Source organism: Penicillium brevicompactum (genome assembly GCF_028827555.1).
Source record: "Penicillium brevicompactum strain IBT 35665 chromosome Unknown utg000001l_segment0_segment0, whole genome shotgun sequence".
Lineage (NCBI taxonomy): Eukaryota > Fungi > Ascomycota > Eurotiomycetes > Eurotiales > Aspergillaceae > Penicillium > Penicillium brevicompactum.
In genome coordinates this window covers 2,938,001-2,962,793 of record NW_026623203.1, presented here as the reverse complement: position 1 = coordinate 2,962,793, position 24,793 = coordinate 2,938,001, and the positions used below count along the sequence as shown (strand labels likewise).

The 24,793-nt window shown below is 50.0% G+C and overlaps 9 protein-coding genes across 9 annotated transcripts; 6 read left to right on the top strand and 3 right to left on the bottom strand.

The window, feature by feature from the left end:
* Positions 1 to 462: 462 nt before the first annotated feature.
* N7506_000911 (alpha/beta fold hydrolase) lies at positions 463 to 1,251 on the top strand (the record flags this gene model as incomplete). The annotated part of the gene is made up of 1 exon (XM_056950207.1): positions 463 to 1,251. One exon carries the CDS (start codon positions 463 to 465, stop codon positions 1,249 to 1,251), a length of 789 nt encoding a protein of 262 aa, XP_056816122.1.
* A 1,145-nt stretch (positions 1,252 to 2,396) lies between these two features.
* Positions 2,397 to 6,928, top strand: N7506_000910 (uncharacterized protein; the record flags this gene model as incomplete). The annotated part of the gene is made up of 9 exons (XM_056950206.1): positions 2,397 to 2,530; positions 2,579 to 2,990; positions 3,038 to 3,260; positions 3,316 to 3,347; positions 3,396 to 4,169; positions 4,217 to 4,915; positions 4,966 to 5,125; positions 5,792 to 6,335; positions 6,391 to 6,928. 9 exons carry the CDS (start codon positions 2,397 to 2,399, stop codon positions 6,926 to 6,928), a joined length of 3,516 nt encoding a protein of 1,171 aa, XP_056816121.1.
* Positions 6,929 to 7,160: 232 nt separating this feature from the next.
* On the top strand, positions 7,161 to 9,163 carry N7506_000909 (tetratricopeptide repeat protein; the record flags this gene model as incomplete). Its single annotated transcript, XM_056950205.1, has 2 exons — positions 7,161 to 7,328; positions 7,379 to 9,163. The coding sequence occupies 2 exons, from the start codon at positions 7,161 to 7,163 to the stop codon at positions 9,161 to 9,163; spliced, it is 1,953 nt and encodes a 650-aa protein (XP_056816120.1).
* A 269-nt stretch (positions 9,164 to 9,432) lies between these two features.
* N7506_000908 (uncharacterized protein) lies at positions 9,433 to 11,494 on the bottom strand (the record flags this gene model as incomplete). The annotated part of the gene is made up of 7 exons (XM_056950204.1): positions 9,433 to 9,560; positions 9,622 to 9,913; positions 10,004 to 10,179; positions 10,236 to 10,513; positions 10,578 to 10,801; positions 10,852 to 10,964; positions 11,017 to 11,494. 7 exons carry the CDS (start codon positions 11,492 to 11,494, stop codon positions 9,433 to 9,435), a joined length of 1,689 nt encoding a protein of 562 aa, XP_056816119.1.
* A 746-nt stretch (positions 11,495 to 12,240) lies between these two features.
* N7506_000907 (uncharacterized protein) lies at positions 12,241 to 13,540 on the bottom strand (the record flags this gene model as incomplete). Its single annotated transcript, XM_056950203.1, has 2 exons — positions 12,241 to 13,434; positions 13,484 to 13,540. 2 exons carry the CDS (start codon positions 13,538 to 13,540, stop codon positions 12,241 to 12,243), a joined length of 1,251 nt encoding a protein of 416 aa, XP_056816118.1.
* Positions 13,541 to 15,502: 1,962 nt separating this feature from the next.
* Positions 15,503 to 16,882, bottom strand: N7506_000906 (Winged helix-turn-helix transcription repressor DNA-binding; the record flags this gene model as incomplete). Its single annotated transcript, XM_056950202.1, has 4 exons — positions 15,503 to 16,328; positions 16,390 to 16,513; positions 16,569 to 16,695; positions 16,742 to 16,882. The coding sequence occupies 4 exons, from the start codon at positions 16,880 to 16,882 to the stop codon at positions 15,503 to 15,505; spliced, it is 1,218 nt and encodes a 405-aa protein (XP_056816117.1).
* A 967-nt stretch (positions 16,883 to 17,849) lies between these two features.
* On the top strand, positions 17,850 to 18,305 carry N7506_000905 (fungal specific transcription factor domain-containing protein; the record flags this gene model as incomplete). Its single annotated transcript, XM_056950201.1, has 1 exon — positions 17,850 to 18,305. The coding sequence occupies one exon, from the start codon at positions 17,850 to 17,852 to the stop codon at positions 18,303 to 18,305; it is 456 nt and encodes a 151-aa protein (XP_056816116.1).
* A 113-nt stretch (positions 18,306 to 18,418) lies between these two features.
* On the top strand, positions 18,419 to 19,387 carry N7506_000904 (fungal specific transcription factor domain-containing protein; the record flags this gene model as incomplete). Its single annotated transcript, XM_056950200.1, has 1 exon — positions 18,419 to 19,387. One exon carries the CDS (start codon positions 18,419 to 18,421, stop codon positions 19,385 to 19,387), a length of 969 nt encoding a protein of 322 aa, XP_056816115.1.
* Positions 19,388 to 21,395: 2,008 nt separating this feature from the next.
* On the top strand, positions 21,396 to 23,055 carry N7506_000903 (putative GPI anchored cell wall protein; the record flags this gene model as incomplete). Its single annotated transcript, XM_056950199.1, has 4 exons — positions 21,396 to 21,627; positions 21,687 to 22,203; positions 22,290 to 22,976; positions 23,028 to 23,055. 4 exons carry the CDS (start codon positions 21,396 to 21,398, stop codon positions 23,053 to 23,055), a joined length of 1,464 nt encoding a protein of 487 aa, XP_056816114.1.
* Positions 23,056 to 24,793: the final 1,738 nt, after the last annotated feature.

Here is a 24,793-nt window from a genome sequence, read left to right as displayed (position 1 = left end):
ATCCATGGACGGTACTCCGTACTGGTCACTTTCAAGGTTATTTTCAAGGATTCTCGTCACACGAGCGAAGAGTTAGTTCAACTCGAGTATTAAACTCGAACCGTCAACTCTATCCTCACAGAATGTCTAGTTGCATCCAAGGCCTAATGGGTTAGCCGAGAAGAGGCGATATTTGAAGGAAACAAAGTCCATCACTCGTGCAACAAGGCATCAGATGGCAGTTCGTGAAACGGAGAATGAGAGGATATGCCTAGTCATGGATCTAAAACCATAGACACCATGTGCTAATAAATTGCAAATCTTCGATCGGTAATGCCCTTGCTGTATGCTTACCTCACACGAAGTAGGCTTATGTTTTATGGTGCCTGTCGACAGTTGAGCTAGATTGGGGGCCAAATCGTCCGTCTATCTCACCGGAGCTAAGCAGTCGATTGTTGTACCATCATCCAGCTCGTAACCAAAATGTCTTTCAGTGATAATCCCCAGCTTCACCATATGGAGTACAACCAAGGCCAGCCCACCATTGTACTGATTCATGGTGCCTTTTGTTCCGGCCTTTTCTGGGACCTGGTTATCCCGCATCTCAATTCGTATCACCTCTTGGTTCCAGATCTTCCAGGCCATGGAAAGTCCCAAACTATTGCCCCGTATTCACTCGAACTTTCAGCTACTCTCATCGCCAACCTGATTCGTGTCCACGCCAACGGCCCAGCTCACATTATCGGCCACAGTCTAGGGGCACATGTTGCTATTCGTCTAGCTTCGCAAGAGCCCGAGCTAGTCAGATCTGTCTTTGTCTCTGGCTTCGAAGTCTTTCCTAAGACAGCGCTTACGCCATATATACCTTACGCAGCGTGGATTATGCCGCGTGTGGAAAATTGTCTCCCCCGTCCTCTGATACGCTGGGCTATGGACGGTGCTGATATGCCTCGCACGGATACTTCAAAATGTACACTCGATCTATGTCGGCAGATTGTCTCGGCGGAAACACCATATGAGTGGCCAGTATCATGGCCCGCGCGGACGCTAATTGTTGCGGCTGGGAAGGGAGGGCTCATACCAAGCAGCGATCACCCACATGATGCCGTGAAGCTGATGACTATTGGAAGAGAGCTGAACGACGAGACTGTTGCATATACACATATGGATATGCGCCATCCATGGAATCGCCAGGCCCCAAAGCTTTTTGCAGAAACCGCTGAGGCATGGTTTGAGCAAAGAGGGTTGCCCGAAGGATTTGTGAAGCTATGAATTGCCTGGATGTTCCCTACCAGGGTGAAATAAGAACTCAACTGAGGTCCCACGTGGTGCGCATACAAGTTCATTCTTCTTTAGCCGACGACAGTCCAAGGAGACTCGGGGTTCGCAGGGCACAGGATGGCCTAGTGCGTAAGTCAAAGGGACGGTCGTGAATAAGTCGTGAGAAGATGCTGCAATTCCTGGAATTATAGATATCATTTTATGTGTCTTAGAATACTGACACCAATACACATATCTGTCGAAATATGATGCACTCGATGTACAAGCGAATTGGAACGGAATGAGATCAAATGAGCCTCGGTCCTAGAACAGGATGCCTCGAGTCCATTGCCTATTGACTTCCCATATCTACTGCAAGAACGCTAGGAACAGTTCCATCATATTACCCGGGAGGTATATGAGAGAAAAATCATGAGATGAAAGACAAAGAGCACTCGTACCGAACGTGGAAAGTGTGAGATCATATGGCGATAAGACTTCGGAGATAAGCGGATTAATCATCACTTTTGACCCCAGGACAATGTGGAGGTTCTTTCTCCTCCTGAGCATCTGTTCTGTGTAGTCTGGGTGTGATCGCAAATCCTCGAACTCATCAGCATTGGATTGATACGAGTCAGTTTTGGCCCCAGTCACAAGTTCTCCCGCTTATCTCGGCCCCCCTCCTTAACCTACACACAAGCTTCGACAGCCCGCATCGCATCGGTGTACAAACGGGTCGGAGATTTTCTAGTGATCTGGTTTCAACACTCTGATCACATTTGACTTGTGTTGATAAATCGCCTAGCATCAAGCTCGATACTGGTGCCTAGCCACACGCTTTAATCCCCAACTCGCGCGAAATTCCACCTTCCCACTTCATTCTGATCTTTGGGAGGAAAACCCACTCAGAACTCGTCCGAGCCTTGCGCAAATCAAAACACTGCATCGGACGGAGGAAATTTGCAAATTTTGGATAAATACCTGTGGCACAACTGAGTGCGCATCAACCTCGACGGAAAAGTTGCGCGGTCTGCTGCCGCCTATCTCAGTCCCACATATCAATCAAACGGTCAACACGTCTGTGTGGCTGACACACAGCTCGCGCAAAAGACCATCAAATTTCGAATCTCAAACCTCATCATTCATCACACGCGATCATGCCGTTCCCTACCAAACCAACTCCCACACCCCCCTCCACGAACTCGTCAAGTGCTGGTCACTCCCCAGATTACAGAGTCGTTCGGAAACGCAACCGGGTGCCGCTGTCCTGCGGGCCATGCAGGCATCGAAAGTATGTTCCCGAGATCAGGTCAGAATAAATAATTTCTAACTGCTTTAGGCTGAAATGCAATCGATCCAATCCATGTGAAAATTGTGTCAAACGAGGTGACGCTGCATCGTGTAACTATGCACAGACGACCTCGCGAAAGAGGAATCAGCCTCAGCAATCGTTGTCAAACTCGCCCGATGATATGCAAAATCGTATTGACCGATTAGAAGGATTGGTACTTTCCTTGATGACGAATGGATCTCAGTCAGCTGGGCCCTCAGCTGCCATGGCTGCCATCTCTGGAGAAAGCAGTGGTGGGTCGACGCGCTTCTCCCATGAGCTCGATATCGACGAGGATGAGATGGAGGGCGCCGAGGAGAGTGATACCGATCAAGTTACCAAGTCGTTTGGTATCATGAAAGTGGACAATAATAAGTCCTACTACATTAGCGATGCCCACTGGGCTTCTGTTTTGAATGATGTATGTCCGACGACTGGATTAGTCTGATCCCCTGCTAATCTGAACAGATCTCCGAGGTCAAGAATTTCTTCACGACGCACAAGAAACAAATGGACGAACAGATGGAGAAGGTCAAAGCGGCTCAGCCTGCTAGTGATGCTCCAAATTCGACTTTGTTGTTTGGTGTCATGAAACCCATGAGTCGTTCCGAGATCATGGCTGGGTTACCCAGCAAATATACAACTGACCTTCTTGTAGCTCGCTACTTCAATTCTTACGACCCTGTGACTCGTGGGTATCCCTCAATTCCACTGGATATGTGATCTTTATTCTAACCCCCCTTTAGACATTCTTCATGGGCCAACCTTCCAGGCACAGGTCAGTTCAGATTTTAAAATACTTGCTGTGCTCTACTGACCCGTATAGTACAATAAACATTGGGAGGATCCCACCAAAACGGAGCTCGTTTGGATTGCCATGCTTTTCGGATTGATGAGGCTAGCGATGCTGTCCTATCACCAGGAAGGTGACGAGCTTCCTGAATTCCGTGGCAAGTCTATGGACATGGCTGGAGGTTTCCGTAATTCGGTCGCAGAGTGCTTAACTTTGGCTGACTACACAAAACCACATCCTTTCTTGATCGAAGCGCTCATATTCCACCTATATGGTGATCTTTCCCAGACTCGAGAGGCAGATGTCTCTGTTTGGGTCATGACTGGTGTCATTGTTCGTCTCGCGATGCGATCAGGCTACCACCGTGACTCTAAAATGTTCCCCAACATCACGCCTTTCCAGGGTGAGATGCGAAGGCGGGTTTGGACTTTGGTTCGCCATGCCGATCTACTGTTCTCATTCCAAGTCGGGCTGCCGAGCATGGTCCGCTATTCGGATAGTGACACTGAGCTTCCACGCAATTTGTACGACGACGACTTCGATGAAGACTGCAAAGAACTTCCGCCGGCCCGTCAGTTGTCTGAGCCTACCCCCATCGCATATCTAATCGCGAAGGCGCGGTTGACATATGCATTCGGCCGTGTGGTTGAGCAAAGCTCCGCTGTTTCGACCGCTCCATACGAAAAAGTAATGGAAATTGACGCCGAATTGCGCCAAGCTAGGGATCTGATCCCAGATCACTTGAAGATCAGGCCCATGGAGGAGTGCCAGGTAGATACCATCAATCTCATCATGTCGAGATATTCCGTAAGTTTTTTCGAGCCTACGCTATTGTATGGTGCTAACAGATGCAGGTTATGGCAGTATATGACAAAGCACAATGTGTGCTACATCGTCCATATCTAGTGCGCGCTCGCGAAAACCCTCGTTTCACATTTTCGCGAAGAACTTGCATTGACTCCGCGCTGGAGCTCCTCCGAGTGCAAGCGCTCCTGCATGCCGAAACGCGCAATGGCCGTCTGCGCAGTCGTTCAAGCAGGATCACATCCCTCAGTTCTACCGACTACCTACTCGCAGCGACAGTAGTTTGCCTCGATCTGTCCCACAGTCTTCAGATGCAGAATACCGGTCGTCCATCTGGAGATGTCTACACGTGGGGCCGAGAACGCCGCGAGGAGATGATGACCGCCATCCGTTTAACCAAAGAGATCTGGGATGAGACACGAGATGTCAGCATGGAAGCTTGGAAGGCATCCAGCGTTTTGGGTGTCATGCTGAGCAAGCTTCTTTTGCCAACACAAGGAATTGAGAATACCCCTGGTGCGGCTTTCGAACCCGCAGACGAGAAGCAAAATGCCGCTATGACACTCGGGTTGTTGAGCAGTGGTATGAGCCCGATGAATCCTGGCACGACCCCCTTCGCGGATCCAATGTTCAAGATGAGTGATTCGCCGATGGGGGCTGGACCTGGTGCATCTGAAATGCCGGGAGCGCTCTCCCCCTTTACCAGCATGTTTGGTCAGATGCCAGACATGCAAGTCAATCTTGACTGGGTAAGTCTTCAACTTCTGTGGTGTCCTCGTGGTCTAGGCTAACTTTACAGGATGCATGGGATACTTACATTCAAAACCCAACACTCGACACATCCAATCCATTCTGGCAAGCGAATCAGCAGTCCACGGGAATTGCTCAACCTTCGTTGTCCAGTCCTCTTGCTACATCGCATGTGCCACCAGTGCCAGCATCAAATCCTGCTGCAAACGGTGCCTCTCGACTACCCACAATGTTCTCACCGTCATCCATCAGCCCCGAAAGTGGAGTACCAGGGACAGAAAGATTATGGCGGGATCCTAATGCGCCCAATAATTAATGGTCTGTTGTGAATAATCTCCATGCCAGATTGTTTATAGTGTCAAGGCGGCTTTGTTTCTTCTGTCTTTTCCCCTCCGATTTCCCTTTTTTACATTTTTTGATACCTGAATGATCGTTCTTTGTTATGCCAAGCCGAAATTGTTTGTCAATTTTGTTTTCCAGCAAGTTTGAAATGTCCGAATGGGAGCAGTTATGGAGAAAGGTCTATCTACAAGATTACAATGGGGCGAAAAATTGGTTATATGTATCATACCATATTGTCACGACAAAATTCCACTCTTGCAATACTGTCTATATTTTAAGCCCAAAGTAAATGTGTTACATTGACAGATGAGTTGATGCTCATGGATCAGAGACCACCTGGGCATAGCCCGGGAGAGCTGGAGACCTCCAGGACTTCAAGCAAAAGGAGATAAGGCGATACCTATCTCTGTCACGTGATTGGAAATTGTCCTATCGGCGCGGGAAAAGGTCATTGGCCTCATCAGAACCCGTCTACATCAACCTTATCCTTTTCAAGAAGATCAAGTTCGAGGACTTGTGATATAATCCAACAGAATGTGAGTGTCTGATTGTACTATTGGGAATTCCTGTGATTGAGGCTTTCCTACATGATATCAGCAGACACGAAACATGGGCAAATGCTAATCCCGACTTCTCTTCCAGGCATTGTTTCCGCCGGGCCGCTTCTCGGCTCCAGTTGTCAAATGCATCTTCGTCGTCCATCAGAGCCTCCACTTTGATCTCGCCATCAAGGTGCAGCGCCCCGTCCACATCGGTTGTTGCCGCTACCCGTTTTGCCTACCCGTCAGCCGTCCAAACACGATGGAACTCAACCGATGGGCCTGAAGACGGATCTAAGAACGGTCCCAAATTTACATTCAATGAGACTGTCACCCCCGATAGATTCTCTCGGGACCAAAGGCCCCGCGAACGCCGCAATCGCGACTTCCTCAGCGACGGTCCTGTGCCAAAGGCGACGCTGTACATTGGAAACCTGTTCTTTGATGTCACAGCCGAGGATGTACGGAAGAATTTTGAGCAGTATGGTATTGTGGAAAGTGCCATGATCGTGCACGATGCTCGAGGACTGAGCAAAGGGTAAGTTTGTATCAACCTCCGGCGAGTGCCAGGACTGGGCCCTAACGCATGATAGATTCGGTTACGTCACATACACAACTGTTGAAGAAGCCACCAATGCTATCACCCAGCAGAATGGCGGCATCTTCGAAGGACGCGAGATCGTTGTGAATTACGCCAATACCGTGTACAGAGCTACCCGCACTGAGCAGCACCCCAGCAAAACCCTTTACGTTGGCAACCTCCCCTACGAGCTGACAGATGTGGACCTGCAAGAAATTTTCGAAGATATTCAGGGTGTGACGGATGTTCGCATTCCCGTTGACCGTCGAACTGGTCTCCCACGTGGATTCGGGCACGTGGACTTCGCTGACTTGCAGTCTGCATCCGCTGCGAAGGAGATGCTCAGTCGCAAGGCTCCTTATGGCCGGAAGCTCATCGCCAATTTCGCAAAGCGAAGGGTTCTGACCCCAGAAAACCACGCTCGTCACGAAGAGAAGAAACTTGAGAAGAAGGGCCGAGCATTGGAACGCAAGGCCGATGAGCAAGGTCAGCCAACAGAAGACCAGCCAGCAGTGGCCCGTGATATGGATGAGCCCGCGGCCAAGGAGTAAACATGTATAATCCTAAATATCAGTAAAGAACTGTGTACAATAGTTAATGCCAATTTGAGCTTGTATTTATAATACACCACGTGACTGTCGGGGAACCCCAACCTCGGCTGACGGAAAGATCAATGTAATCTGACCCCACGTCAGAGGCACCCCGGGGAAACACCATACCTTTCCATACTATCTCCGAACCCCCTCTTTCTCAATCCCCAGAACCCGCAAACAGATTCACACCATGTCCTTCCTTGGTGGCGCGGAATGCTCCACGGCGGGAAACCCCCTCACTCAATTTACGAAGCACGTTCAAGATGACAAGTCACTACAGCGCGACCGGTTGGTGGGCCATGGACCGGGCATGCAAGAAGGCATGCGGTCCCGAAACATGATGCCCGGACAGGACCAGGTGAGCTAGAGAGTCAGAAAAGAAACCGACCGACTCTGACGGGAAACTAGATGATGGACGATTTCATGCAACAACCAGGCCAGCAATTGAACGGACCCTCACCGCAGCCGTTCGCTATGGAGCACATGCGCCGCGAGCTGGATAACTTTCAGACGGCACCTGCCCGCACAGGATCACCCGGATGGGCGGCGGAGTTCGACACAGGCGAGCAGGCGCGCATGGAGGCTGCGTTCCCCGGGCAAATGAACAACGGATCCGGCTTCAACCCCGCAGAGTTTGCTCGGTTCCAGCAGCAGAACCGTATGGGTATGCCGCAGACCTCTAGCCCACAGACAGCCGCCTCGCCTATGATGTCGGGCTACCAGCGGCCCATGGCCATGGGTGGCGGGTACATGGGAGGAATGGGAGGAATGGGAATGATGAGGCCCATGATGGGCGGACAAATGGGGATGCAGCAGCCGATGGACGCACAGGCACAGGATAAGGGCAAGGAGCGAATGGTCGAGCTTGACGATGAGAATTGGGAGGCACAGTTTGCGCAGATGGATAGTGCGACTGTCGACGATGCCCAGACGGACGATGCGGCCAACGCGGCTATGGAGGCGGAGTTGAATGATTTGGACAGGTCAGTGCCCACCGATGCCTTTGAGTCTGTTTGGCAACGGGTCCAGGCTGAGACCGCGAGCAGGAAAATTGCCGAAGAGGACAACTTCGAAGTTACCGATAGCGTGCATGTAGGAGATCTGGGTGACTGGGAGGGCTTTGATAGCCTGAACTCCCGGTTCCGTGATCCCCAACTTGGCGACTACATGTTTGAGGAGGATAATGTCTACTCGGCCGTCGGAAATCCATTCGAAGAGGGAATGAAGATCATGCGCGAGGGTGGCAACCTCTCCCTTGCTGCGCTGGCCTTTGAAGCTGCCGTGCAAAAAGACCCCCAGCATGTGCACGCTTGGACAATGCTGGGTTCTGCGCAGGCGCAGAACGAAAAGGAACTTCCGGCCATCCGAGCTTTGGAACAGGCTCTCAAGGTCGAGCCAGGGAATCTAGATGCTTTGATGGGTCTGGCTGTCTCATACACAAATGAGGGCTACGATTCCACTGCCTACCGCACACTCGAGCGCTGGCTGTCAAACAAGTACCCCACCATCATTGACCCCAAGGAGGTCTCCGGTGACGCGGACCTCGGATTCACAGACAGACAGCTCTTGCACGATCGCGTAACAGAGCTTTTCATCCAAGCAGCCCAGCTCTCGCCCTCAGGCGCGCAGATGGACCCAGACGTGCAGGTCGGTCTAGGTGTCCTATTCTACTGTGCCGAGGAATACGAGAAGGCCGTCGACTGCTTCTCCGCAGCTCTGGCCTCCACCGAGTCTGGCAGCACAAACCAGCAAGAACAACTCCATCTTCTCTGGAACCGTCTCGGTGCCACATTAGCCAACTCTGGACGCTCAGAAGAGGCAATTGAAGCTTACGAGCAAGCTCTCAACATCAACCCTAACTTTGTGCGCGCTCGTTACAACCTCGGTGTCTCATGTATCAACATTGGCTGTTACCCCGAAGCCGCACAGCATCTCCTCGGTGCCCTATCTATGCACAGGGTTGTGGAGCAAGAGGGTCGCGAGCGTGCTCGTGAGATTATCAATGATGGAGTCCACCCCGATGGTCTGGACGATGAGCGTCTCGAGCGTATGCTGCACATCAGTCAAAACCAGAGCACTAACTTGTATGATACGCTGCGTCGTGTTTTCAGCCAAATGGGTCGGAGGGACTTGGCCGACCAGGTGGTTGCCGGTATGGATGTGAACATCTTCCGCAAGGAGTTTGAATTCTAGGTTTGTTATATTGAATTTGGTACATATTTTGGGCTTCGATTTCATGGCCGGCAAGGCCGGCCTGTTTGTATCTAGTTATGATCTGTGGCTGCTTAGAACTTCTACAGCTAAGAGGAAAAGTTCCTCATACATATTTCTTCTGTGAATGAAATTGTTTATGATGCATACTTTACTCCAAATCTCTACTGAGGCAAATAGAACAATGAACCAGCACTGCTGGAATATATGGGCCAATACCTTCGGCAACCCAACCTTAAATTGCTATCATTTCATGGACAGGACCTCTGGTTCATCAGCTCATCAACAACTTTGCCAACCGCCACGGCCTTTTCTTCTCCAAACCTCCCTCCTACAATTTGCACACAAACGGGCATCCCATGAACAAGGTCAACATCATCTAAAATATAATTAGCCCACAACCCAGAGCAGACGCCCGGAAAAGAAAAAGAAGAACTCACATTGCAGATAGTTGAAAGCATCCGACTCGTTCCTAATGGAATGATTTTCCCACTCGCCCCCATTTGCACCTACAGAATCAAGATCTCTGTTCGCATTTGTGACAGGGACGGTGACTGCTGCATAGTTGAGCAGATTCCACATAGCTGTGTAGCCCAACCATTGCTTGCTCTTGACCCATGTCTTGGGTTTGTAGCCCACCCACGGCAAGACTGGCATTATAAGGGCATCGATTCCTGAATGAGTCCATTGCTTCAAGTAAGCTGCTTGAATGGTGTTTTCCGTATGCTCATACTATTTCTCGAGAGTTAGACCATAAATACGCACAAAAAAAAAAAAGATGTCTGTCAAATATTAGATTCCAAAGAACTTCACGAAGCATACCTGTTCTCGCTCGTCGACTGAAAGAAGATCTTTTGGCGTGCCAACAATCATCCCCTCGATCAATGGTTCGTCGATGAGGTCGCATAGGGCGCGACAGTGTTGGCCGCCGTCTGCCAGAATTCCTTTCGTCCACAGGTTGGTGGTGGCCAAGTGAAGGGATGTATCCCATTCAATAACTTTCGAAGCTCAGTCACCTGGTCAAAACATAGAAAGGCAATTTGAGAAAACTTACCTTCATGGCCCGCAGCCCTCAAAGCCTCTACAGTCTCACGCATCGCTCTTGCAACAGGTGGCTGCGGCTTGACAACACCGTCATCAAAGATAACCCCCAGCTTCAGCTTTCGATCAGCTGGAGGAGTTGCGAGATCCTTTCTCCATGGGATAGGAATGGCGGTTGCGTCAACTTTCCACGGTTCGGACGCGAGAAGGCTCTCCATGAAATACTCCGTGCTAGCGAGAGACGAGGCCATGGGTCCTGCAACAGGGGGTATCAAGTAATGTTGATGTAAGCTGGGTATATGTCAATACTAGAGCATGCATCTTGATAATGATGCTGTCCATATTTATGACTTACAATGAGCAGTCCCACGGTACTCGTCCTGTCGTCGGAAATATGGAGTAAAGGCCCTGCAAAGCTGAAGGAACTCGGATAGAACCGCCAATGTCGGTGCCAATTCCCAGGATACTGCCCCCAGCACCCACAAGAGCACCCTCGCCGCCAGAGCTTCCGCCAGAAATCAAAGTGTGATTGAAGGCGTTGACAGATTGACCAAAGACATGATTGTACGAGTCGGCCATCTGGAGCAAATTAGAAAACTGAAATCAATCTTGAGATGGGGATATCCCACCATTAGTGACTGAGGAATGTTTGTCTTAACATATAGCACTGCTCCCATAGATTCGAGCAGCTGCACAATCGAGCTGTTGGATGTAGCTGGCTTGTTGGTTAAACCAACCCAACCTATTTGAATCAGCATTATAAAAGGAAGAAGTAGACAATGTACATAACGTACCCACGGTGGTGTCCAGCCCCTCAACATCGAACCGATCCTTCACTGAGATTGGAATTCCGTGCAAAGGGCCAACAACCTCACCCGTCTTCCGTAAGTGCTCATCGAGCTCTTTTGCACGGCTCAGAGCTTTGTCAAAGAATATTTCCGTGAGACATTTGGTCAACTGCTGTGCAATCGCAGCACGCTTGCAGTAAGCTGTTGTCAGTTTCTCGCTTGTCACACGCTGAGTTTTGACGAGCTCGGCGAGCTCGCGGATGTCTGTTATCTCGGTCCATGCTAGCTCATCTGGAGAAAGTATTCCGCTTCCACGGATTACCTCCACACTTGAAAGAGGTGGGTTCTCTAAAACCGCCGATGGAAGGTGCCAAGATGAAGGAATGAGAGCTAATTGCCTGGTGCGTTTCTTTACGACACGGTCGTTCCAGTGAGCTTTGGTGCGCTCTTGCGGCTGGGTAGCGAGGACTGGGTCGATTGTCATGGTGGTTCAAGTTGGTCTTAGACGTAGGAGTTGTGTTGAAAGTAATCTGGAGGAGCCCTTGGAGTACGTCTTTGTCCGACGTTATTTCCTACCCCCTCATCTCGGCAATACCGCGAGGGGTCGAGTGTCCATATATGAGCAGGGCTTCCAATCAGAGTCCAATCTTTAATCAGATTATCATCTTGACCCCATCTTTTGATGGGCTAGAGCTGTCAAACTTATCTTGGCCTCCCGTGTTGTTCGTGTAATGGTTGGTTGTTGGAAGAGTCACAAAACCGTGGAGATGAGGTAGTTAGCCAGCTCCTGTATACCCGGACGCAGGAGGGTAGCCCTTCTTACTTGGCCTTTTGGTGATGATCATGATACAAGTATACGGCTATCAATCAAGCAGATAACCAATGTCCAGGTAAAGAGTGTATGGAAGTATAGAATTTAATTGCAAAAATTTACTACCAACAAGTCTCAGCATAGATACTCGTGCTTGGAATCAAGCACTAAACAGTCAATATGTGGATAGGCCACTAAAACACAGAACGCCTTGCTAGTCGAAAAAAACGCGATGAAAGTGACGCGCGACGCTGGGAAAACAAAAAGCCAAAGCTGAAGGACAGACGGAAGGCCACATTCTGACGATGCTAATACAGGTCGTAAATCGTGCTTTATGCTCAGATGTAACGGTGAAATGCAGATATAAACAATATCCAGATGCATCTCCAGGGTGAAAAGAGGAAGCGAACTGGAGCGGATTAAGTAGTAGTGTTGGGAGTGATGGTAGATGTTGAGCTACCAGACACTACCCGGATTCCTGGTGCAGTCGATTGATTCTCATCGATGCTCGGGAACTGATTCTGAGTCGGCGTGATGGGAGAAACAGCCATTGGACTCGGTAAATTGACATGGATCGAAGGCAAGCGATTGATTGCCGGCAGCTGCTGGCCGGAACGCTCGGTAGTTGGACTCTGATATGCGGGCGCATCGCCCCAGTCCAGGTGGTCATATTCTGGAGGTGGTGGGATGTTGAGAGTCCCCAAATCCTCCTCGTCATTCTGTGAAACTGGTCGGCTCGAGCCACGGGTCGAACTCGGCGCTAATGGATCCAGCTCCGTGGCGGTGGATTCACTGATTGATGAAGCAACAGATTGAACTCGGGAGTTGAAACTGGAGGGATCGAATGACGGCGCAGTTGAGCTAGAGTCATGAGCCAGGAGCGGTCGGCTATCAGAGTCCTGGTTCTCAGAATTTTGCGAGTCGGCACGCAGTCGTGAGCCGTCATGGCGGACGCGCCCGAGTTCAGCATAGCTAACACTCGAAATTCGCCTGTCTCGCTCTCGGGCTTGGTGTTCGGTCAATGCTGTCGCTAGGTCGGCTGTACTGTTAGTTCCAGCGCGGCGACGTTGCGCCCGATCGCGAGTCTCGGCGTTTAATTGTTCGAGGCGGGCATAGTCGCCGCGGTCTCGGGCTTCCCGGCGTTCCCGCCGGCGGGCCTCACGGTCGGCCAGCTCTTGTCGACGCTGCAGGCGAAGCTGGTATAACGAGTCCATGTGGTCCTCCCGTCGGATTTCTTGCTCTTCGGCGGTCTCGGGGTATTCGACAACCATGTCCATTCCGCCTCGCTCCCCCTCTCGGGCGATAATTTGTTCGGTCGGTTTCGGACTCGACGAATAGGGCGGGAGGGTCATGATTGAACGTATAGAAGTCTCCCGACGAGGAGCCTCACTTGTTTGCATTTCTGGGGCCGCTCCGCGATACGAGGTGTCGATTGGGTTTCGTCGACTGGGGACTTGCCCGTAGGCAGCAGTTCCGGGACGCCATTTCTTCCACTTTGTCTTGAGGAAGTTGCCGGGTAGATATTTGGGTTCTTCGTAGCGCTGTCGAAGGAATCGAGCGAGGAAGAAACTGCCCACCAAGACGGTTACTGCGAAGATGATGGACACCGCAGACTATCCGAGTCAGCACAACATCAACGGGTTAGGGGTAGGGTTGACGTACAATAACAAATATTATATTCTTCCTCTTAGTATCGGCCCTTTTCTGAGGAATGTACATGATGGGCCGTCGCGATCATCGGAATGGAAAGGAAGAAAAAGAATGAGAGAAAGGGTTCAGCCACATGAAATCCGAGACAGCCCAGAATAGATGGCGCGGCAGGTGGAGGCTGTGAGCGTCACTTCTCCTCTCCTTCAATCAAATTTCTTTCAGTGCGCCTCGACGTGCCGATCGCGACTCTGATTAGCCCACTGCTAATCCGTTACTACATCACTGGAGCCTTTGGATTGTTTCCCCAGGGATCGTGGCCTCTGCACGGGAGATCCGCACGGTGGATACGTTTTCCCACTGCTCATTTTACCTTCATCTACTCCGTACGCGAGCACGAGTCTCCTTCGCAGCAAGGGCTCGGATGCTACGGTGACAGGAGAACAGCTGGCCCCTTGCGACTCGCGACTTCTGGAAGAAAAGAAAGCTATTTGAACTACGCTGATCGCCGATGTGACAGATCAAGTCGAACAAAGGTGTGCCCGACCGCGCTAATTGCTTGTACAAAACAGATCAGGCGAGAGATTGGAGTCAATCCTTTATCGCCTTACGGAGTACGGAGTACTATCATCTCTGAATGCTATACTCCGTAGATGCCCCTTCTTCCACCATTGCGCTAACGAATATGCATAAAATTTCCTTGCCTCCGGAAATTGAGTCTCATATTGGACGATCATATCCACCAGCCTATCTCGGTGAAACTCCGATTCACCGATTGCTCCTTGATTCGCAGGCAGCTCGTACAGTTCTGTACTCAAGTCCGCGAGCTCGAGGCAGAGAGGAGGCCAGTACTCCCAACGCGCAGTTGCAGCATGCCGCAGCTCTCAATGCCCACAATCTACACTGTCTCGGTTGATGGCAGTTGTACCATACAGCTCCAAGAGCTCCTTGGCATCTCCCAAACCTACTGCCGGTCTGAAAGAGACTTCCCCAAATGTGCAATGCCGCGGGAAGCACGGTCGGTAATATGCCCATTGCTGTTGTTAATGTCAGACGTTTTGACCGCTACTATACCCGCCACAGGTTTCATAATGCACGGACGCCGATTCCACGTCGGGTGGCATCTAAACTGGTTCGACTGAGTGCGGTCACAGCCGTTGCTCGTCGCGCAGCCATACTGCACAAGCACTTTGGGTGATCCCATTCAAAATTCCCATTAAGGCCCATTTCAATGCTTCTTGGTCCCAGTAATAGAAAGACCAGAGACCTAGGCAGCAGAGACTTCTGGGGCTGACGCTACTCCGTAGCTCCGTCTGACACGAAAACGAGAAGACTTTGTCCTATTCGCTCGTTGGTTCGAGACACTAGATAAGGGTCCACCGTGACAGCGAAGCTTCTTTACGCATTATATGGAATATACGAATGGATTCTGATTGATTGCTTTCTTCAAGGTCCATCCATGGCACACTTGCAAATAGAACTATCCATCAACAGGAGCGTATCCTAAACAGCCAGTTTACCCATTCTGGCACTAAAATGTGCACGCCCTCGCCGCCTTTCGGCATTGACAGCTGATATGCATATCCATCGAGGATAAAGTAATGTCAAAACATGGGCAGGAGCCATACGCCGTCAGCAATGTCTCACATTGACCTGCCCGGGCTTTGTGGTGGCCTGAAGTTAGGAATCCACAGTCGAAATATCCGTGTGAGCTATGATGAATCTGTTCTACTGTTGAAAACCCTTAGATGCTCCGATCTAGGGTTAAGTGCAATAGAATACAAAAAGTGAAGGTGAACTTAGAATGCTGGGTAGCTCGAGCTTTAGGTAGAGCATACGATCAAGAACAACAGACTTGCCGGAATTTCAGAGCGAGGCTCAGTGCGGGCTTCAACCCCATGGTAGTCACAGAAAATTTCCAGACATCTTCCAAATTCAAAATTGTACCTCCTACCAAGATACTTCCCTCTATTTTCGGAACAAGTTTGATTTGTCGACAATTTCAAGCAGCGCAAACAACCACCCATTGTCTTCTCACTCCAACGCCAGAACCACTATCGCAGTGTAAGTCGAAGCAACATAAGTATGGATCTGCTCGACACGCAAACCCGCACTTTTGGCAAGCGAATGCCACTGGGCCCGAGTTCGCTCTTTACCGCCGAAGGCCATCATCGCAAGATCAGCCAAAGTCGACTGCCAATTCGCGCCGGTGTCAGGGAGCACGGTATCATCGATCAGGATTCTGGAGTTGACGTTCATAACAGCAACGATGTTCCGAAGGATAGCCGCGGCCTCATTATCGGGCCAGTCATGCATGATTCTGCGAAGGTAGTAGAATTTGGCGCCTGAAACGTGCAAACCAGTCAGCCATTCGATCTCGTTAACTGATATTCTGAGGTACTCACCAGTAACAGTTTGAGGTTGGAAGAAATCGTAAGCTTGTACCTCGACACCCTCTATGGGTGCAAGCTGTTTCACTGCCTCGGGTAGGTCTTGAAGGACCATTCGCCCGAGAAGGGTTGGGTACTTCTTTCCAAGCTCACGGCACTGATGACCATGACCGCCACCGACATCAACAAAGAACGGCTTCTCGGATGCTTGTGGAACACCAGACTGAATCTTCTGGGCTTCTCTGTCGAGAAGTTCAAAGCCTTCGGTCCATTCTGACCCTTGAAGAGATGTCATGACCTTTTGCAGGTTCTCAAAATGCTTCGGATGCTGGACAAGCCACTCGAATGAAGTGAGCTTTGTGTTGTGAGCCTTCTGGAAGGGCGTGTTTGTATTGCTCGTGACATCCTGGTACTTGTTCTCTGCGAAGAAATCGGGCATTGCTTGTACCACAGGTCCATGGGTGTCAAAGCTACATCCCAGGTTTTTAGATTAGAATGCTGGACGTTTCAGGAGAAAGGATCGGTACCTACCCGTGGTATATCATGGCCTCGCCTTTGGGGTCAGCCAGCACATAGGTGAGCTTAGTCGCAGTATATTCATTGACTCCAGTCTCTTTGATGATGCTTGTGGCAGCAAGGTAGCGGAGAACTCTCTCTGAGGTTCGATCGAGTTAGCATTTTAAAAGTGACAGCAACCATGAATGTCTCACCAAGAAGCTGGGGAGAGGCCGTAGTTAACTCTGCGATTCTATCAACCTTCAATGGGGTCTTGTTGCTTGCGAGTAGGCTGAATAATCCCATGTCCGCGCCGACGCGAAGCATTGCATTGATCAAGCCCTAGAACTGTTAGTATTGGACAATTTCAAGGTTTGATGATACCCACCGAGCCAGCAATCTCCATGAGACTATCTTTTGGACTTTGCAGCTCAGCTTGCACTTGGCGCAGGGTTTTGATGATATTCAGTCGGCCTTCTTCGTCGGCGGCCTCGGCCAAGGCACGGACTTGAGCGACGATTGGATCCATTGTGCTGAGAATGCGGTTTTTGGAAAGTTGAGAAAGAAGTTGTCTGTTTGATCTGTCTTGAATATAATGAATTAGATTCAGATGAATCAACCACTACTTATATACCTTTTCCCATTCGGGGCCGCCTCTTCGGAGAGTACATCGGCCTAGTATAGTTCACGGAGACCGCGGAACTTCCGCGGATTCTGCGATCTCTGATTGGTCGGCTTCATCCGGCCCCCAACTCCATCTCATCAGCTCTGGAACTTTCATCTATTCTCTTAGAAACATATTGAGGATTTTGATTAAAGATGAGTCGGATAGAGAAATCTACTGCCAAATCGTCGCGCTCACGTCCGGTATCATGCCACTTTTGTCGCTCGAGGAAGCTGAAATGTAGTCGGCAATTCCCGTGCTCGAACTGTACAAGCCGGGGTACAATCTGTCAATTATATCCCACGCCATCATCGCCGGGTCTTCAAAGTGACCCTGAAGAGCTTTCATTCACCTCAAATTCAGATGTGCTGGCCCGCTTACGCAGGTTGGAAGATATCGTCATCGGCCATGGGAAAGCACCCACTCTTTCGGAACAAGCTACAGCCCAGTCACCGTCTGTGCCTTCTCCTCCTACTCGGCAGTTTGAGCATCCATATATGATGCATAAAGGACAATCATCTGCAGCTGCTGTCAACTGGCTTGAAGGCGAGATCACGTCTCCAGGCTCAACTGTAGGCGAATACCCACCGCGACGATACCATTGAGCATGTCACTAACTTGATAATAGAGTTCTCTGTTGAAGTTCGAACTAGAGTTTCGAGTCTGTGATGCTCAGAATGCTCTGAACAACTCCCAGAGCTCTCGGGCTGATTCTCCCAGAAAGAAGTGTATTTGGCTGCCACGACACAAAGAAGCCCAAATCGTTGCAGAAAAGTATATATCAGAACTAACCCATCTACACCATGTGGTGCATGTTCCATCTCTGCGGTCTATGATAGATAATCTCTACCAAGGACTTGAAGAAAGCAAGCCTATCAAAGTCGGGCACGTTTCGTTACTCATGGCAGTTCTCGCTACAACCACTACGTTTTGGACTGAGCGTGATATGCACCATGGTATTTTCACATCGGTCACAGAAGCAAATTCACAGTCCACCCGGTGGATGAAGCTTGCCACAGAGGTTCTCGAATACTCACGCTACAAGCATTCCGAATCTGTGGAGGATGTCCAGGCAATGGTCATTTTGATATTCGTTACGACTAATCTTGTTGGCATTGCTTCGCAGGCTCGACACATGGTCTCTACCGCCATCGCTGTTGCCAGAGAACTGGCAATGCATCGAGTCGACCATCCAAACAACTCTGGTTTTGATATGCCGCCACCATCTTCTGCGAGGGCGGAGATATATAGGAGGGTATGGTGGTATCTCGTGGCAACGGACTGGTAAGTTCGCTCTATCTTGGCCTGTGTACGGAGTACCCTTGTCGCTCACCGAGACACAGGCAAATGTCCCAGTTATCTGGGCCTCAAAGAGGGACATATTCTATTATGCCATCCCAAATGATGACCAACAAACCTGCCAATGTAAATGATGAGGATGTCGTGGATGGCATGGCCGCAATCGGGCGACCAGCTGACCAGCCCACTTCGATGTCCTATTGTCTACAGCGAATCCGTCTGGGCGAGTTTTGTCGCGAGATCACAGACAGTGCCCCTTTTGGAATCTCTGATCCTGGAACACCGGCCTACGAGATAACAAAGCAAATCGATCGCAAGATCTGTGAATTCGCCAACAGTCTACCCTCGTTCTTCTCGTTATCCCACGACTCGCAACACTTACCCAAGTGTGATGATTGGGTATCAACAGGAATTATCACACAACGATACATCCTCAACTTTCTACTAAATACGCAGAGATGCAGACTCCATCTGCCCTATCTGTCGCATGCTTCCAAAGACTCGGCGTACGAATATTCACAGAAAGCGTGCTTGGAGGCAGCTCGGATGGTCATCAGAACCGAGCAACAACTCTCCCAAGAGATGATACCCTTCGTCATAGCGCGCCTGAAGTTTTCCGGTATGCTACATTGTGTATGTGTCGCCATCATTGTCCTTCTCATAGAATACTGTGGACGTAACAGCCACCAGCAAGAGAAAGAAGGAAGTCGAGCGGAGATCTTCGAAGCATTCAAAATTCTAGAAGACGCCAAGCAGCAATCCCCCTTTGCAGGCCGGCTTCTTGAGTCTTTCAAAACCGTCCTTCGGAAACATAGTGCGTCGGCTTCAACCGCTGGCGAACAATTGGCGCAGTCCGGTCATGTCAACACCGAGTCATCGGTACCGCAGCGCACCCTCAATCCTACGTGTACCGCACTGACTACTTCGTACGCCGGTGGGAACTTTATGGATCCAACTCTGCCTGCTTTGGATGACCTCTGGCAGGTTTTTGACGAGAACGTGGACTCACCTTCGGTGGACTGGGCCAGCTTCTTTGCCGAATTGGACTCACCTCTTCTGTCAATGAATTAGCGTAGTGAATTACTGTACAGTATCATTTACTTCCACTGTCTTCGTACAAGTGTACGTTGACTTGGAACACCTGATATGACATTGTATGACGCAGTACTCCGTATTGGAGTTATGTAAATAAAATATGTCATGTTCCGAGGTCCGACCTCGTAGCCATTACATCGAGGCCCACTTCCAAGTTGGACTAACCAGTCGCGTCGATAGCGCGATCTGCGTGGTCATGTCCAGCGAACTTAACGCAACGTCCAGGGACGATCTTTTCAACGGCCAAGAAATCTATTCTAATCACTAGGCAGTATCCAATGTCCCTGTGGGGTTGGTGTGGAATGCATGAGCACAGTCGCTTGTTTAAATGTGCTGTCTGTACAGCTTAGGCCCCGCAAGCAAATTTCCGAAACTTCCGATTGATGTCATTGTAACTGATGTGTGGCCTCATGTTGCCTGGTTCCTGAACACATGGCGACTTGTGCCTGCGCCGAAATTACCGCGCAACCTCTGTAGAATTCTTTGCCGTACCCTGCAAATTTTTATTGATCTGCGAAACAAGAACGAGAACGCAAAAATCATTAGTTCGATACACTTTGAAAGCAAAGTCTGGAATCAAAACCTCAAATTGATCATCGGTCTAAGAAATGGGTTTACATAATGTCGGACACGCGTCGTGGGGCGTAAATGGTTACGCACATTAAAGCACCTGTAGGCAATTGGTCTCTGTACAACACACAAAGGATCCAAGATCGCTGCCTACAATTCACAAGGTATGAGCAGCTTACTATAGAAACCTGGCTTTGTTGATTGCATCGTGGAGTTGGCCCCCCAAGGGCTTGTCAAGTTGTGTAACTGATCCGTGGTCCAGCAATGAACGAAAATAGTTTTCTCCACTTCACGGTCCAATGCCTTTCTTCTTCGTATTTTGTGTATCTTGCTTTTCTCTTGATGTCATACACTTGACCGTGTCCAATTGCATGTAGTGGTGTACAGGGCTTAGCTCCACCGTTGCTCTGTCACACAGTCCACCACAGCAACTATCACAATCTAAGGCTGATTTCATCGGAGACGTCTCGGTCACTGATGATCCCCGTGGTCTAGCCCTTTGCAAGGTACAGAATTTTTTAATTATGTGTCTTTTGGCTTGTTATTGAGGTTGCCCTTGACACACGTACAAGTTACGTAGAATGATAACCTTGGAACCCAAATATACCCCGGAGCGGACAATATTTACCATTTACCATTAGCTACTTTGGTTAAAAGCTGGAGGCAGAGAGTTAGGTACCTTGCTTCGTATAGTCCCAGCCATCTGGTAACATTGGGATTCAATCAAAGTTGCGAGGTCCCGTGGTCGTCCATGGAAGAAGTATATTCGCACCCGTTTCATCTGAACAAGCAAACGCCCTCAGCCTCTCGGAGGTCAAAAGCAAGTAATGATCCATGGAAATAATGTATCGCCACTCATAATTGAACTTTTGATTCCGTGGATACCAGCAGGCCCCCAGGACTTGGAAAGGGTCCACCACACAGCTCACACTTGGCCAGTGATCGTTGTCGATGATCAGATCGGGGCTGTAGGTGGAGCAGCACCCATATATTCCAACTCCATAGTTCAAAGGGATTGGATCTCTGTTTGAGATGACGTCGACTATTTCGTTGCGCATGTTATTCCGGCTGGTTCGGACCTGTACAGCTCGAGATTGGCCGGGGTCTCACGGATCGCATGGCTGACAGGTTCTATTTATTGTTTATGCTTTTTGGGTAATTTGATTTTGCTTCGGGGAGTTTTGCCGGTGCCTGCCCCATCATCATTCCCCTTCGTAGTTGCCGTGAGCCCTAATGGGAACCCCCACCTCATTTTATAAAAGATCTCCCTCTTCTTCTACACTACCTCTCTCTCTCTCTCTCTCTCGTACTCTCTCATAGGTTCGAAAATCATTCTATCTGAAAGCTCTTTTTTGTCAAATCCCACTGTGTTCATTCGCTACACACTTCTCACTTTCGCTGATCAGCAGTCACGATGAAGACATTCATCACGCTCGCTGCTCTCGCTGTCGGCTCCAACGCCCTTGTTGGCCGCAGTGATAGCTGCTGCTTCCACCTCACCTCCTCTGGCGGTGCCTCTGGTGAACTCGGCCAATTGGACGATGGCCAGAACCGCATCGGTGACAACAGCCTGTCTCCCGCTCAGTACTGCATCGACGCTAAGGGTGCCATCACTGATGCCAAGGGCCGTGGCTGCATTCTCACTCGTAAGTTATACAATGACATTCAATTCTCATACGTAATGGCAAGTCTAACTGGACAACAGCCCCCACTACCCAGCTCCAGTGTGACGAAGGTGCTTCTCCTACTCCTGGTTTCTCCATCAACGCTCAAGGCCAGCTTGAGTTCAATGGCAGCACCGACTTCGTTGCCTGTGCCACTGGACAGAACGGTGGTCTCAACGTCTACACCACTCCCAACAAGGCCGATGTCACTGGCTGTGTGAACGTGGAGTTGAGTACCGACTCCTGCTCCAACAACGGCGCGGGTTCTGGTTCCGGTGGCTCGTCATCTTCCGGTCCTTCCCCTTCTGGTCCCCAGTCTACTCCCGTTGGCTCTGGCGGCTCTGGTGAAGGCTCTGGCTCCACTCCCACTCCCTCCGGTGGAGGTAGCACTCCCTCCGGTGGAGGTAGTGGTAGCCCTCAACCCTCTAGCCCTGGCTCCGGTTCCGGCTCTGGATCTGGAACTTCCGTCCCTGCTCCCTCCGGAGGTGGCGGTGGTGGCTCGCAGCCATCCAGCCCTGCATCTGGCTCTGGTGAAGGCTCCGGCTCTTCTCCTTCCGAGTCCCCTCTCCCTGGATCTCCCGTCGTTGTCGTGAACACTGTCACTGTTACTGACTGCGGCTGCGCTGCTACTTCCCCGGTGGTAGCGGTGGCTCCGGCGAGCAGCCCGCTCCTTCCGCTAGCATGCCTGCCCCATCTGGCGGCGGTGGATCTCCTCCTTCCCAGTCTGGCGGTGGCGGCGGCTCTCAACCCTCTGGATCGGCTTCTGTTCCCGCTCCCTCCGGTGGGGGTAGTGGCTCTCAGCCCAGTGGCTCTGGTAGCGCATCTGTCCCTGCCAGCTCCGCATCCTCCACACCTTCATCCACTACGGACTCTTGCCCTACCACTCTCACCACTGGCAGCTATGAGACTCCTCACCTGATCATCCCCGTTGACTCTGAGTCGCCCGACTCCGCGGCTGGTACTTCCTTCAACGGCACCGTGAGCTCCTCCATCTCGAGTGCTTTCAACTTTGATATCCCCTCCTCCGATGCTGGCAAGACTTGCAGCCTCGTCTTCCTCTTCCCCGAGCTTCACGACCTCGAGACTTCCTCCTTCAGCTTCAGCGGTGATGGCAAGATCGACTTTGCCCAGCTCTCTTCCGCTGTCGACGAGTCTACCACCTTCAGCAGCCTGCCTTCCGTGTCCAAGGACTTCGGTGACATCACTGTCTCGCCTGGAAACTCCTATGTTGTTTCCACTTTCGCTTGTCCCGCCGGTCAGACCGTCGCATACGAGTTGAAGGCCTCCAGCGGTACCGATCTCAACTTCTTCCAGGACTGGAACCCCTCTCCGTATGTCTCTTCTACCCTTTCTTCTCGGTCATTAACTAACCACATTCATAGTCTCGGTCTCTTCATCACCACTTGCTAAATCAGCAAGCGTGAAGGTTGACCACTTATCACCCCTAACGACATGACATATGCAAGGGTCTCGTCACGCCTTTATCCCATGAGATGCCCCACGTTGCAACGTATTTCTTTTTGATCATATGTTTCTGAATCATTTGATATTTTCTTTTCTTTCCAGGCGTCCATAGGGAAATAATGTTAAGGCTGGCTAACGGATATGGATTGATACATTCCTAATATCTGGATGATGTTGTAATTGAGGCGCATTCACAGTGTGTCAACATTCCTTTTGACTCGTGTATTACTACATTGAATTCACTCCTTTATTTTCTCGTCAAGAAGCAACCTTGAAAATTTTTACCTCGGGATTCTCTTAGACAAGTAGGTACCTAGGTAGAGGAAAATGACAAAGGAGAAATGGCATCGAATACACACATGTCTCCCGCCTGCCAAGAAGCTTTCTTTGAATGAAGTAGGTTTGGGTTTTTTCAATCCGATCGATTTTGACCTCTACCTCAATAATCATTGGAATGCCTGTACATACATCGGCTTTATGGCTGCGTATTCAATTCATAAGACTACCGTCAAACATGAGTCCCCTCAACTTCAATGCCCTCATCCGTCCTCCACATTGAGCCGGCTCTAATTTCCTGAACATTTCTTGAGGCAATAGTCACTGCTCTGATTAGCGTTAACATTAGCTCGGAATCCGCATTTGGTAAAGCGAGGAATAAACTTACTCCTCCATCAATCTTGCAAAGAGTGTAACAGTTGTTTGTCGGCTATACATCCCGATATGTTAGATCGCTTTCATCTCAAGGTAGAAGCATAACCTACCACTCTCTTGTCAACTTCAACTGGAGAGGCGAGGGCTACTCCGACGAAGAGAGCCATTGTCATGTGAATCAAACGCATATTGTAGGTGGTTGAAGGTTGAAGGACTGGAGGGTTGATCTGAAGACTTTTGGAATGATCGAGGAATCTTTGAATTGTTGCGATGACCAGATTGAAGAGAAACAACCAGCAATTTATACCCCAAACTCTCTGCTATACTCAGCTATACATTGCACATGGTCAATTGTTCTCCTTGCATTCTGAACGAATCGTGTTCTGCGGATGTTTCCGCCCCCACGTCTTGTGCAGTTTCATGGGGCACAGAAATGGTCCTGCAGACTTGATCCCGCGAATACGCTTCTTGGTTTCGGTATGCCAAGATTTGATCTACGAGGATATGGTTGCTTTTGGGTGATCATGGAGTACCTGAGTAAGTTATTTGGTTTTCAGCTTGGGGGCCTTACAGTGCCAATTAGCTTGGGTGGTACTCAAGAGGCTATGTAGGTGTTTGCGGGGCAAAGGTTTTAGGTCGATGATGGGGAGGAGGATGAGATTTTTCGTTTTTTCATTGGCGCTATTGTTAGTCGGCGCATGATGCAACCCTTAAGGAATGTTCTTGCTTATGGAACATAAGGCAACTTCACGTCGATGTCTAGAGTATCATTGTCCAAGGAAAGCCTTTTACATTTGGTTTGTAATATTCTGCTCACTTCAGGGCTGTCAAATCTCATATGACGTTGTAAATGCCTGCGACTTCTGTGTTTGCAAGAAGCAGGAGATCGACCTGGGAGATAGGGACAACAATGAATCCGATCTCTGAATCTGAATCTACCTCTTCAAAATCTGGCCTTTCGTTTCTCGCTGACATTTGACAAGGCCCCGTTTGTGAGATCTTTCTTTTCTACCACTTTACTCCATGTGATGAG